This window comes from Aethalodelphis obliquidens, unplaced genomic scaffold (assembly GCF_003676395.1).
Source record: "Aethalodelphis obliquidens isolate GAN/ISIS:26980383/991018 unplaced genomic scaffold, ASM367639v1 scaffold4, whole genome shotgun sequence".
NCBI lineage: Eukaryota > Metazoa > Chordata > Mammalia > Artiodactyla > Delphinidae > Aethalodelphis > Aethalodelphis obliquidens.
The window spans coordinates 34,810,863-34,824,184 of NW_020837948.1; the positions used below are offsets into that span (position 1 = coordinate 34,810,863).

The window sequence follows — 13,322 nt, forward strand, 5'->3', positions numbered from 1 at the left end:
ATGTATTAGTGTATCTTTAGAAGGGGATAGAGAATGAGTCCTTTGAAAATCTAATCATACCATGATCATGTCACTCCTTAGCTCCAAACCTTCCTATTTTAATCACAATAAAAGCTAAAGTCCTTATAATAGCCTACAGGGTCTGGCCCCAATCACTTCTCCCTCACCCCACCTGCACCCCTTTACCTGCCTTCAACTCCCACTGCTCTCCAACCATCTCATTCCACCGCAGTCACACTACTTCCCCAATATACCAGGCTCCCTCCCTTAACTTTCTTCAGTTCTTTGCTCAAATATCACCTTCTCAGCGAGGCCTTCCCTGACCACCCTCTTTAAGATATTGCATCAAATTCTCCCCCTTCCCCTAACACACACGCACACTTTCCAGCCTGTCCTTGCTTTACTTTTCTCCATAGCATTTGTAGAGATGTACTACATATTTATTACTTATTTTCTGTCTCCCATTAGAATGAAAGTACCATAAGGGTAGGAGTGTTTGTCAGTTTTTGTGCACTATTGTACCCCCAGAACTTAGAACAGTGTTCGGCACTCAGGAAATAAATATGCTTTGATGAATGAATGAAAGGATGAATGAATGAATTGTAACTACAATTAGCATAATGGTTTCAGTTCTTCAAAGTGTTTTTCTTATTTATTCCACAGGTAGAAATTATTTACATGACTATCACTATTGTTAATCTTAAGATAGGCAATGTACAGCAGAAAGAATATTATATATACGGCTTTAAAGTTTCTGAGTTCCTATTCCTTCAGTTTGGGGGAAGTGAAAGCTAAAACAAGGGGTTCTGTCGTGATGCTAATGGCTGCGGTGTTGAAGGGCGGGTGGGGATTTCGTTTCTAGGGAGGGTTACAGGTGAAACTCTTACCACGTGGCTCATGGAATCCAAAGTATTGTACCTGCGGCTGCTTGATTCTTGGAGTCCAGACCTAGCCTGGTTTGGTAAGCAGCAAGGGAAGAAAACCGCCAGATACTTTCTTGAACGATCTCCTTATGCAACTGTGTTTACAGCCTTCCCGGCAGCACCCAGGGGGAACTTTAGGGCCAGGAGACTCTCACAGCCTTTATTTGGCTCTCAGTCCCTGGGCTCTGGGAAGCAGCGAGGTGGGCTGAGGGCCCTTTTTCCTTCCCGTGGCGGCCGCGGGGCCGCACGCCCACGCGACAGGTGAGGCGCGGCGGAGCGCCAACTGCACAACCGCGGGGCCAGACGCCCGCGTTCTGCGCCGCAGGCGGCCGCGAGTTGGCGGAGGAGTGTCCCGGCGGCGGCGAGAGCCCTTGCCGACGGACGCCCGGTAGGCGGGAACTCTTCCCGCACGGGGGCGCTGCCACCTGCCCGGAGGAGGAGCCAGAGCGGGACCTAGCTTTTTGCGGCTCCCGACGCACGGGAGTCGGGAGAACTCACCCTGATCATGAAGGGCTGCAAAGGCATCAGGAACCCGGCTTTCGTCGCCTCCAGTCCAGACAGCCCGCGCCGTTTGTGTCCATTGCCCTGTTCCGTCGAGGTCTCTGTCTTGTCCACCAATCCGCTGAGAGAGGGTTCGCAGCCGCAGGAGCCTCAGGAGTCCCAGAAGTCCCCGGAGCCACCTCTTTCTTCAGTAACTCCTCCTGGCTCCCAGGAGCGGTCCGGGCCAGAGTCACTGTCAGAGTATGAGGAGGGGCCCTGCGGGTGGGGCAACTTCCAACCCCAGTGTCTCCAGTGCTGCAACACGCCCCAGGGCTTTCTGTTTCACTACTGCCTTTTGGCCCTCACGCAAGGTAAGGTCCAGAGCCGGCTCGAGAGGGCGGTGGGCCTGCGCGGGGCGAGGGTGGCGCGGAGGGCCGGCGGGGAGGAGACGGCAGATGCGCCGCGAGCCCGAGGTGTCGACGCGGCGAGCTAGGTGGCCCCAGGCTTGGGACTTGGAAGCGCTCGCGCCGACGTCAACCAATGAGGTTCAGGCATCTACATTTTAGCTTCTCTTTTATGGAAACATTTAAAACTGGCCATGCAAGCTTTTTCTCTTTAGTGTTCTACCTCAGTCTAGAAGATTCGATTCCTACAAAGAAGATGAGTGGAGCCTTTCTTCGGGAACCTTTTGCTGGGGGGTGGGGCGGGGGAGATCCACTGTACGTTACAAAAACATACATTTTGCTAAATCCCCTTATTAAAAGGATTTTTTTTTACGTTGTTTCTGGAAGAGAAGAATTAATAACTTTGCAGTTGAGGTAGGGTGGTTCTCGAAGGAGAAACTTGCTGAAAATATATGGTATCGGTTAGATCTAGGCATTCGTGTTTTGTGAGTATAGTTTGAGTGTATTGGATGCACACGTGGAGCCCAGTGAGTAAATCCGCAAAGGCTTCAGGCGTTGTTAACTGGTAAGGTTGTTTGTTCAAGGATCTCTTTTATATTCTCTTGGGAGTTACTGATAAAGTCCAGGTTTATACCCTCAGGAGTCTGCAATCTAAGCCTGATTTGGAGGAGTGAGTAGAAGGGCAGAGGGACTATGACTCTCCTGAAAGAAAGCATACAGGGAATGAAAGAAATGGGAAGTTACACTAAGGCGACAAATTAAGGAGGGGGGCATTAAAGTGCAGCATCTTCAAGGACATGCTGATGGTTAGCTAGAATTTGATAGTATGTAGGTATTTTTTGGTCACTTGAGTCATAGTTTAAAAATATTTTTTAAAGAGGCAATCAAGGACTGACTGAAAGAAATCTAATCCAAAAAAAAATGGGGGGAGGAGGTGGGTTGAAATTGCTCTTTTTTAAGATTAACAGAAGACTATATCTAAATATATTCTTCCTGTTCTTATTCCTGCTCCACTGTCTTAAAGCAACTCAGTGACCCTTGCACAGGTTAGGTGCTGAGTAAATATTTGTTGATTGTGAGTCTGAAGCTCTTCTACTAGGGACAGTTTTGTGCTAAAGAGTTACTTCCTTTTCCACCTTTCTTGTCCCCACCAAAGTTGGCCGCCTCTCAACATCTTGATCTCAGTTGTCCAAAATCAGTGATTGTGAAGCATCTTAGTGTCAAGGGAATGCAAAGTTCAAAGAAATTGGGCACAAGTAAAAAATTCCTTGTCTTGTGTATTACCTTAAACGTATTTTGAAATTTCAATATTATTCCAGAATATATCATTTTACATTTAATATAAAATATTGTTTAAAATTATTATTGAATATAATTGAAATTCTTAGAGAAATGTGTCAAGTTTAGCCTGGAGCTACTCTACCTAGAAATCTCCAATTTCAGAAGCATAATCTGTGATGAAAGTGACCCAGTAAGTTCTTATTTGGGTTTAAGTCTGAATGAGTGAAAAGATTATTATTCTGTTTTTCAAACAAGATCCTTGGGAAGACCATTTCCATGATATAGTAATAGGTGATTAATTGGTAAAAAGACCCAAAACTTGTCAAGTGAGTTTACTTAACCCAGCACTTCTCAAAGATAAACAGGATTTCTCTTAGCACTTAATTTCCTAATGTACCTCATTGCTTCATGCATTTACAATAGACATAGTATGCAATGTTTCATGAAATTTCTTTTTTTTAAAAGCAAAATTCTTGGAACTTGTGTAGCATAGAATTCACATTGGGATCATAGGCTTAAAGTGCTATATTTCCACAAGAGTTTGCAAATTTGCTTTCTTAGAAAATTTTTTACCATAAAAACAGTGAGTTCTAATGACTGACTTTTAATCAGTATGGCAAGGGTGTCGGAAAGTTGATTTTAGATGGGAAATTTTCAAATTCTCAGACAACCTTATCTCCTTATAAATGTGTCATTCCTAGGTACCTTAGAAATTTTTTCTTAAAACATTAAGAATTATAAATTGGCTTATAGATTTATTAAACTGGCATAAAAGTAAAAATCATGTTAGGACTTTTAAAGCTTATATAAATTTTCTTGAAATACATTCCTAGTTACAGTCTTGATAAAGCAAAATTTGAAGAGATTATAGAGGTCATGACTTGGATATACTCTTTCTGTTAATTAATTAATGAAAACAATTCATGGCAGTCTCTTAAGTAAAAGGAATAATCAGTTAAAAACTTTGTAATTTGATCAGATGCTTTTTATTTTCACTTTATAGTAATATTTAAACTTCTGTATATTTAATCTATATCCAAACAGGACATTTTCGTTGTCAGTCAAATTGGATTTTCAGCTTTTCCTTGTTTATCTTGTACTCCTTCATCATGGTTATAATGAGCAGATGAAGTATAATTTTTTTTATTTTGCTTTTTTCTGTTACTTTGCCTTTTATTTAGAATGCCAGTGGTGAAAATAAGACTTTCAGTTTGTTATTTTTGCTCCAGGAACTTTTAAATGATAACTTTAAAGAGTGCTAGAAGAAAATAGAGGTTTGAGAACTCAATTTCACCTTTCTTAAGACTAAGTCAAGGATCTCATGTTATAAATATGTTTAAAGATTGAGTAATTTGAGCAGTTTTAGTATTTGAACTCTCAATCACCTCTACATTTTGTACTCTTCCAAGCGAGGTCCATGGGACTATGCTACACCTGGAACTCTCTAGCAAACCAGCCTCATGAGACTTTACCGGTCTTTATGTCATTTAAAGAAAAATGAAGTTAGTTATAATTCAGTATGTGATAAGCATCAATTTTATTTAACATCTGAAAATTCACAAGTGTATAATTTAAAAGCGAGCTGATTTGTAAAGGAAATATGTTTGGCTTGCTTAGCTTTGAAACTTTGAGATTTTTAAAATTGGTACATTTAAAAATATCAAAAGAAACAAACAATCAAATTTTAGTATGTCATTAATAATCATAATCTATATGGTAAAGTTGTAATAATGCACTTAAATTTCCTCTTCTCTCTTTTAGGTATGGTGGTAAATGGCCTAGTAAATATTAGCATTTCCACTATTGAGAAGCGCTATGAATTGAAGAGTTCCCTGACAGGCTTGATATCATCAAGCTATGATATCGCATTCTGTTTGTTGTCTTTATTTGTATCATTCATTGGTGAAAGAGGACACAAACCAAGATGGCTTGCATTTGCATCCTTTATGATAGGATTGGGAGCACTTGTATATTCATTGCCAAAATTTTTTAGTGGAAAATACCAATTTGGGTCCCTTTTTGAAGGTAAGTTTCTGTTGTGTTTTGCTTATTTTAAGAAGTAGTATGAAACTATGTTATACTGCAACTCTATATTGCAGCTCACTTGTATGGGTAAATAGGGTAAGGGCTAGTCTCTTCCACTGCTTACTGCTTTGTTATGATGTGAATTGTGTTAGGAGATTCCTGAGACAGATTGCGCATTATTCATCCCTTCAGTGGTTCTCCAAGTTTTTAATCCTCTAATACTCATTCCCCATATTATACACAATCTTCCTCAGAAAAGACATGACTTGTTTTGGTTTGCAGGTGGTGTGACTTCACTGGGGTTCTAAGATCTAGTTTTTCCCTTTATGGCTTTATTTGCTGTGCCTATAGCTCTGCACCCTGGACATGTTGACTCCTGATTTGAGAAAGAGAGGTAAAACTTGTAGGAGTGGGGCTTTTCCTGAGAACTGAAACTAGCTTTACTTTTGACTCTAGTTTAGAGACATAGAACTTCATGAGTTACCTAAAGTGTTGCTCTGGTCAGTACATTATTTAAAGGCTCAGAAAGGAAGTTTGATTATTTATATTTCTTCCCTTTTTTTTCTCCAAATAATCCTTTTTAATGGAAAAACAATTATGGTAGAGCCCAAGAAATGTGCTAATGAAAGTAGACCTTAACGTTTTTTGTCCTTCCTGAGACTTTTAATAGCAAGTATTGAAATAAAATCAGAGGGCTACAAAATCTGAAGTTTTGATAGGTTAGGTAAGTGAAGAAAAGGCTTATAGTAAGAAGAAGGGAGAACTGGGGCCTCCTGCACAATAGGCATTATTTTTAAAAAGTTAAGATTGTTATATTTGTATTAATTTTGAAAATTCATATTAAGTGTTAACATTTCCCAAAATCTATTTCCCAATTATAGAATGACAACAAATGGGAAAATATTTTCAATAACAAAATATATATCTTGCAGCGTTTTAGGGGTGCACTTATTTAGAAAGCAGACTTCATTTTGGAAATAAAAATAGAATATGCAAGCATATGGACCAAGAGAGGATGTTTTTAAAATGTGATAGAGTTTGGAATGAATTGGATAAGGTGAATGTGTTATCAGTAGAAAGAACAGTTACTAGATTCTAGTATACTAACTAAGATTCCACAGGATTTTATCAGGCCAACTTCACATACTTTCTCTGGGGGTAGATTTGGGAAAAACACATGTAGACTTTAGTATAATACCTTTGAAATCCTAATTTCAAAGAGGAAAGGAAAAAGCTAATTTTAGTCTGTCACATAAGAAATATGAAACTGATTCTATGATAGCAAAAATATTATTGTGTCTATAGTATTTAGGTGTTGATCTTTCTTTGTACTGAATCTAATCCCTCATTTTTTTTTTTTGTTTTTGCGGTACGCGGGCCTCTCACTGTTGTGGCCTCTCCCGTTGCGGAGCCTGCAGGCTCTGTGGCCATGGCTCACGGGGCGCAGCCGCTCCGCGGCATGTGGGATCTTCCCGGACCGGGGCACGAACCCGTGTCCCCTGCATCGGCAGGCGGACTCTCAACCACTGCGCCACCAGGGAAGCCCTAATCCCTCATTTTTCCAGTTGATCAGATGCCCTGTTTGTTCTTAAAGTATACAGACTTTGTTAAAAAACTCTTTGACTCTCTAAACTAAAACATAAACACCTAGTCCAGTGCAAAAGCCTGATTTGTCCTCAGCCGTCTTCTTAGCTTCTTCTCTTGCCATACATGTGTTGAGTTGCAGCCAGTCTGAATAATTTATATTTACTAAAGAGAAATGGCCACAAATTAAGGTGTGTTTGTGGCCAGAGATGAAGCCAAGAAGGTTGCTGAAGCCAGGTTATAAACTTTTAGTACATTATTGTATATTGTGCAAGTTTTCACCAAATTCATATTGATATTTTTCATTATTTTAGTTGAGGTAGATTAGGTAGAGGAATTGGCTGATCTGTAAAAGTTTTACTCTAAGACTCATAATTTAAATAATAGTTTATCTGTGGCAAATAAAAGCAAAAACTCAGGTTGCCCTTACATTATTCTGCCATTCCTATGAGGAATATTTATTGATATGGACTATACATGATGCTGAAATAATAGCAGTGAAACTGTTTCATGCCCTCAGGATTTTATATACTAGTGGGAGGAAATACAAAATAAACAAACAAGATAACTGAAGATTGAGGTGAGTGTATAACAGAACAAATAGTGTGAAGTAATAGTGTACAAAAGGGAAAATTTGTGGGCAAGGAAAGTCTATTGTGATTGAAAACTGGTTAATGAGGACCCAGCCAAGAAAGATGATATCCAGGCAGGAGAAAAAATGATCACGGACTTTGGAGCAGGAAACAGCTTGGCTGGTTTTAGGAATTGTCAGTTTTGGCCAGCATGATCAAAGCGAGGGAGAATGTGGCATGAGATGAATTTGAGAGTCAGGTAGACCCCAGTGTGAGGCATTTGGATTTTCCTTCAAGTGCAATGGGAATTCATGAGAGAGTTTTACACAGGGAGGTACATGATCTTATTTATGTTTTTAATTGATCATTTGGCTTCTATTGTTCTGAGGGACAAGAGTAGATGGGAGGAAATCACCCAGGAGGTTTTTATTTTAGTTCAGGTGAGCAATAAGGGTGGTTGGGATGGGGTTGGTAGCAGTAGAGATCTAGAGGAGTGATTGATTTTCAGTGTATTTTATTTTTTATTTTTTAATGTTTATTTATTTATTGTTTTTCTTATTAGTCATCCATTTTATACAATACACATCAGTGTATACATATCAATCCCAATCTCCCAATTCAGCACACCACCACACCACCACCCCCCTCGGTGGCCATACGTTTGTTCTCTATATCTGTGTCTCAATTTCTGCCCTGCAAACCGGTTCATCTGTACCATTTTCTAGCTTCCACATATATGCGTTAATATACGATATTTGATTTTCTCCTTCTGACTACTTCACTCTGTACAACAGTCTCTAGATCCATCTACGTCTCTACAAATGACCCAATTTCGTTCCTTTTTATGGCTGAGTAATATTCCATTGTATATATGTACCACATCTTCTTTATCCATTCATCTGTCGATGGGCATTTAGGTTGCTTCCATGACCTGGCTATTGTAAATAGTACTGCAATGAACATTGGAGTGCCTGTGTCTTCTTGAATTATGGTTTTCTCTAGGTATATGCCCAGTAGTGGGATTGCTGGGTTGTATGGTAGTTCTATCTGTAGTTCTTTAAGGAACCTCCATACTGTTCTCCATAGGGGCTGTCTCAGTTTACATTCCCACCAACAGTGCAAGAGGGTTCCCTTTTCTCCACTCCCTCTCCAGCATTTGTTGTTTGTAGATTTTCTGATCATGCCCATTCTAACTGGTGTGAGGTGACACCTCATTGTAGTTTTGATTTTCATTTTGCTAATAATTAGTGTTGTTGAGCAGCTTTTCATGTGCTTCTTGGTCATCTGTATGTCTTCTTTGGAGAAATGTCTATTTAGGTCTTCTGTCCATTCTTGGATTGGGTTGTTTGCTTTTTTAATATTGAACTGCATGAGCTGTTTATATATTTTGGAGATTAATCCTTTGTCCGATGATTTGTTTGCAAATATTTTCTCCCATTCTGAGGGTTGTCTTTTCGTCTTGTTAATGGTTTCCTTTACTGTGCAAAAGCTTTGAAGTTTCATTAGGTCCCATTTGTTTATTTTTGTTTTTATTTCCATTACTCTAGGAGGTGGATCAAAAAATACCTTGCTGTGATTTATGTCAAAGAGTGTTCTTCCTATGTTTTCCTGTAAGAGTTTTATAGTGTCTGGTCTTACATTTAGGTCTCTAATCCATTTTAAGCTTATTTTTGTGTATGGTGTTAGGGAGTGTTCTAATCTCATACTTTTACATGTAGCTGTCCAGTTTTCCCAGCACCACTTATTGAAGAGGCTGTCTTTTCTCCATTATATATCCTTGCCTCCTTTGTCATAGATTAGTTGACCATAGGTGCGTGGCTTTATCTCTGGACTTTCTATCCTGTTCCATTGATCTATATTTCTGTTTTTGTGCCAGTACCATATTGTCTTCATTACTGTAGCTTTGTAGTATAGTCTGAAGTCAGGGAGTCTGATTCCTCCAGCTCCATTTTTTTCCCTCAAGACTGCTTTGGCTATTTGGCATCTTTTGTGTCTCCATACAAATTTTAAGATTGTTTGTTCTAGTTCTGTAAAAAATGCCATTGGTAATTTGATAGGGATTGCACTGAATCTGTAGATTGCTTTGGGTAGTATAGTCTTTTTCACAATATTAATTCTTCCAATCCAAGAACATGGTATATCTCTCCATCTGTTGGTATCATCTTTAATTTCTTTCATCAGTGTCTTATAGTTTTCTGCATACAGGTCTTTTGTCTCCAAGGTAGGTTTATTCCTAGGTATTTATTCTTTTTGTTGCAGTGGTAAATGGGAGTGTTTTCTTAATCTATGTTGAATAATAGTGGTGAGAGTGGACATCCTTGTCTTGTTCCTGATCTTAGAGGAAATGCTTTCTCTTTTTCACCATTGAGAATGATGTTGGCTGTGGGTTTGTCGTATATGGCCATTATTATGTTGAAGTGGGTTCCCTCTGTGCCCACTTTCTGGAGAGTTTTTATCATAAATGGGTGTTGAATTTTTTCAGAAGCTTTTTCTGCATCTATTGAGATGATCATATGGTTTTTATTCTTCAATTTGTTAATATGGTGTATCACATTGATTGATTTGCGTATATTGAAGAATCCTTTCGTCCCTGGGATAAATCCCACTTGATCATGGTGTATAATCCTTTTAATGTGTTGTTGTATTCTGTTTGCTAGTATTTTGTTGAGGATTTTTGCGTCTATATTCATCAGTGATATTGGTCTGTAATTTTCTTTTTTTGTAGTATCTTTTTCTGGTTTTGGTATCAGGGTGATGGTGGCCTCATAGCATGAGTTTGTGAGTTTTCCTTCCTCTGCAAGTTTTTGGAAGAGTTTGAGAAAGATGGGTGTTAGCTCTTCTCTAAATGTTCGATAGAATTCGCCTGTGAAGCCATCTGGTCCTGGACTTTTGTTTGTTGGAAGATTTTTAATCACAGTTTCAATTTCATTACTTTTGATGGGTGTGTTCATATTTTCTATTTCTTCCTGGTTCAGTCTTGGAAGGTTATACCTTTCTAAGAATTTGTCCATTTCTTCCAGGTTGTCCATTTTCTTGGCATAGAGTTGCTTGTACTAGTCTCTTAGGATGCTTTGTATTTCTGCGGTGTCTGTTGTAACTTCTCCTTTTTCATTTCTAATTGTATTGATTTGAGTTCTCTCCCTCTTTTTTCTTGATGAGTCTGGCTAATGGTTTATCAATTTTGTTTATCTTCTCAATGAACCAGCTTTTAGTTTTATTGATCTTTGCTATTGCTTTCTTTGTTTCTATTTCATTTATTTCTGCTCTGATCTTTATGATTTCTTTCCTTCTGTCCACTTTGGGTTTCAATGTATTTTAAAGGAAAAAGAGATGGGTCTTTCTAGTGGATTGATTGTGAAGAAGGGGTGACTCCTTCATATTTGGTTTGACCAACTGGAGCCATTTACTCTAATGTGGAAGACTGGGTTAGAACAGAATTGGGAGTGGAAATCAAGAATTCAGGTTTGGACTTAAGTATGAACTGCATACTATATATCCAATGTTGCGGTGTGTATTTTTGGACATGTATGTTTATGTAAATGTGCAAGTTTTTCTTTAGTCTTCATTCCTTGAAATGAAAATACTGGTTTGAAGGGCTTCCTCATTCTAATTTTTGATAGATAATGTCACACTGACTTTTAGGAAGGGATATACCAGTTACTCTCCCACAGTCAATATATGAAAATGCCTGGTTGCTATTTTGAAATTTTTACATTATTTTATATACTTGTCTGCTCACGTGAATTAACCCACTTTTGTAAATATGGGATTCTGTAACCAAAAATCTGAGTTATTTATCCAACTCTAAGGAGAATATAGAGGAAAACTGGAGATTTAAGTGAGAAAAGGAAAACAAATTAGTTGAAAGCTTTGTGTAAATAAATTAGAAGCAAGGAAATGTATAATCTTCTTAGGTAACATTACATAAATAACCTAAAGAGTATAACATTAAGAAATAATATTATTAATTGAAATCATACATGTAATTTAATTTGAAACTGACATTGAGAGAATTAACATATTCCCTTGTGTGCTTTTTTTGTTGCTGTTGTTTTTTTGAACTTGAGGTAAACCAAACTCAGGCTCAGTTTGGATGAAATAATCTCTGTAAGAGGATATTAAAGTAATGTAATATAGTTTGTAAGTAGAAGAAAACAAAATATGAAATATGATAAGCTTGTATAATTTCCACAGGTGTGAGAATTACACAGAAGGAGGTTAAGAGTTAGCAAAAAGGTAGAAAAATGTGTTTGGAATCAGCTTGAATTTTCTATTGTTCTATAAAAAATAAATTTAAGTAGGTTTGGGAAAGTATTTTCTTAAGGGAAGTTTTAATGGACACATAAGATTTAGAGGTGATTATCTATCTTTGAATGGAGATAACATTTATCAAAGAGAAGTTTTGCTTGTTATCGGACAAACACGAAAAAGGAAGAATTAAATTTAACGGAGAAAAATGCTTCTAAGGGCTAATTTTGGTATGTGTTAACCTGAAGATAGAATAATGTCATAAAACATTTTCAAGTAAATCATATTTGCCACTCACTTTTGATATATTTTAATAGACCATTAACATAACACATCATATTTTAATATAACTTTTAAATATTTTTAAAAATGTAATAAATAAATAAATCTTTACCACATAACATTTTGTTTTCATTCAAGCACTTTTTAATTTCCTTTGGATGAGTTAATTTAATGTTGGTAAACAAAATAATATTTTTTTCTCTTTGAAACTTTGTGACAGGGGCCATTAGTAAATAGCAATACTTAGGAATTGTAGAGAAGTAATTACTAAATCCAGTAAAGCTCTTTTTTTTTATTGACCAATATTGGATAAATTTTCCTAAGTTATATTATTTTCTTGTTTCTCTTTTCCATCCCTTTCTCTCAAAAGAATGTAACTCTCAACACTTCCCTTTTGCTTCATCACTAAATTTCTAATATTTTAGAAATGGGATTTCAAGGAGAATTCTGCATTAAAAGACTATGGTTACACAGGCTGACTACCTAAAAATGTTGAACTAGGAAAATGATTAGAGTGGGACTCAAAGTCAGACTTAAATTTTAGTTACTGTTTTGTCTTTGTCTTGTATTCTTAAGGTTTTTTTGTTTGTTTGTTTTTTTAATATGGAATGCTTGCCTAGATTGGAGAATACATAGGGCCAAGAATCTTAGAGTTTTTCAACCACCAGTTCAACACAGGATGCTTTAATTTTGCTTGGCATCTGGGAAATATGTGTCCAGTTTAGTGTTTACTTATTTTGTAAAGTCAATTGTGGGCATAGAGAAAAAGGTTTCTTTTCATTTCAGGATTATTGCTTTATATTTTCCTTTCAAATAGGAGTTTCACAACCATCATGAAATACTACATACCTTAATGTAGCCAGTTTTGTTGAAATTCAAATGACCTAACTTTTGAAATAGAGGAAACTCACTGAGAAAAATAAGTACGAAAGCATGTGTCAATGAGATGTTAGCACAAACTCTGTTCTGCCCGCAGTTATAATTTGCAGATAGGTATAAATTTTAAAATGAGTGGCCTTGAACAAGAGAAAGTAACATCCCAACATTTCTCAAGATATGATTTGCCGAGCAGAGTTTCTGAAGGTATTAAGATATACAATGGAATATTACTCAGCCATAGAAAGCAATGAACTTGGGTCATTTGTAGAGACATGGGTGGACCTAGAGAGTGTCATACAGAGTGAAGTAAGTCAGAAAGAGAAAAGCAAATATCGTATGATAAAGCATATGTGTGGAATCTAGAAAAAATGGTATAGATCATCTTATTTGCAAAGCAGAAATAGAGACATAGACATACAGAACAAATGTATGGATACCAGGGGGGAAAGGAGTGGGGAGGGAGGAATTGGGAGACTGGGATTGACACATATACATTATTGATGCTATGTATAAAGTAGACAAATGATGGGAACATACTGTATAGCACAGGAAACTCTACCTAATGCACTGTGGTGACCTAAATGGAAGGGAAGTACAAAAGGGAGGGGATATCTGTACGTGTACGGCTGATTCATTTTGTTGTG

At 37.5% G+C, this 13,322-nt stretch overlaps 1 protein-coding gene across 1 annotated transcript in view; it reads left to right on the forward strand.

Annotated features, from left to right (window-relative positions):
• Positions 1–639: 639 nt before the first annotated feature.
• SLCO4C1 (solute carrier organic anion transporter family member 4C1) overlaps positions 640–13,322 on the forward strand; it is a 63,491-nt gene continuing 50,808 nt past the window's right edge. Inside the window, exons 1-2 of the mRNA XM_027100535.1 lie at positions 640–1,774; positions 4,850–5,113. Of these exons, the coding sequence (XP_026956336.1) occupies positions 1,429–1,774; positions 4,850–5,113 (610 nt within the window). The 5' untranslated portion in view covers positions 640–1,428. The remainder of the gene's footprint in view (positions 1,775–4,849; positions 5,114–13,322) is intronic.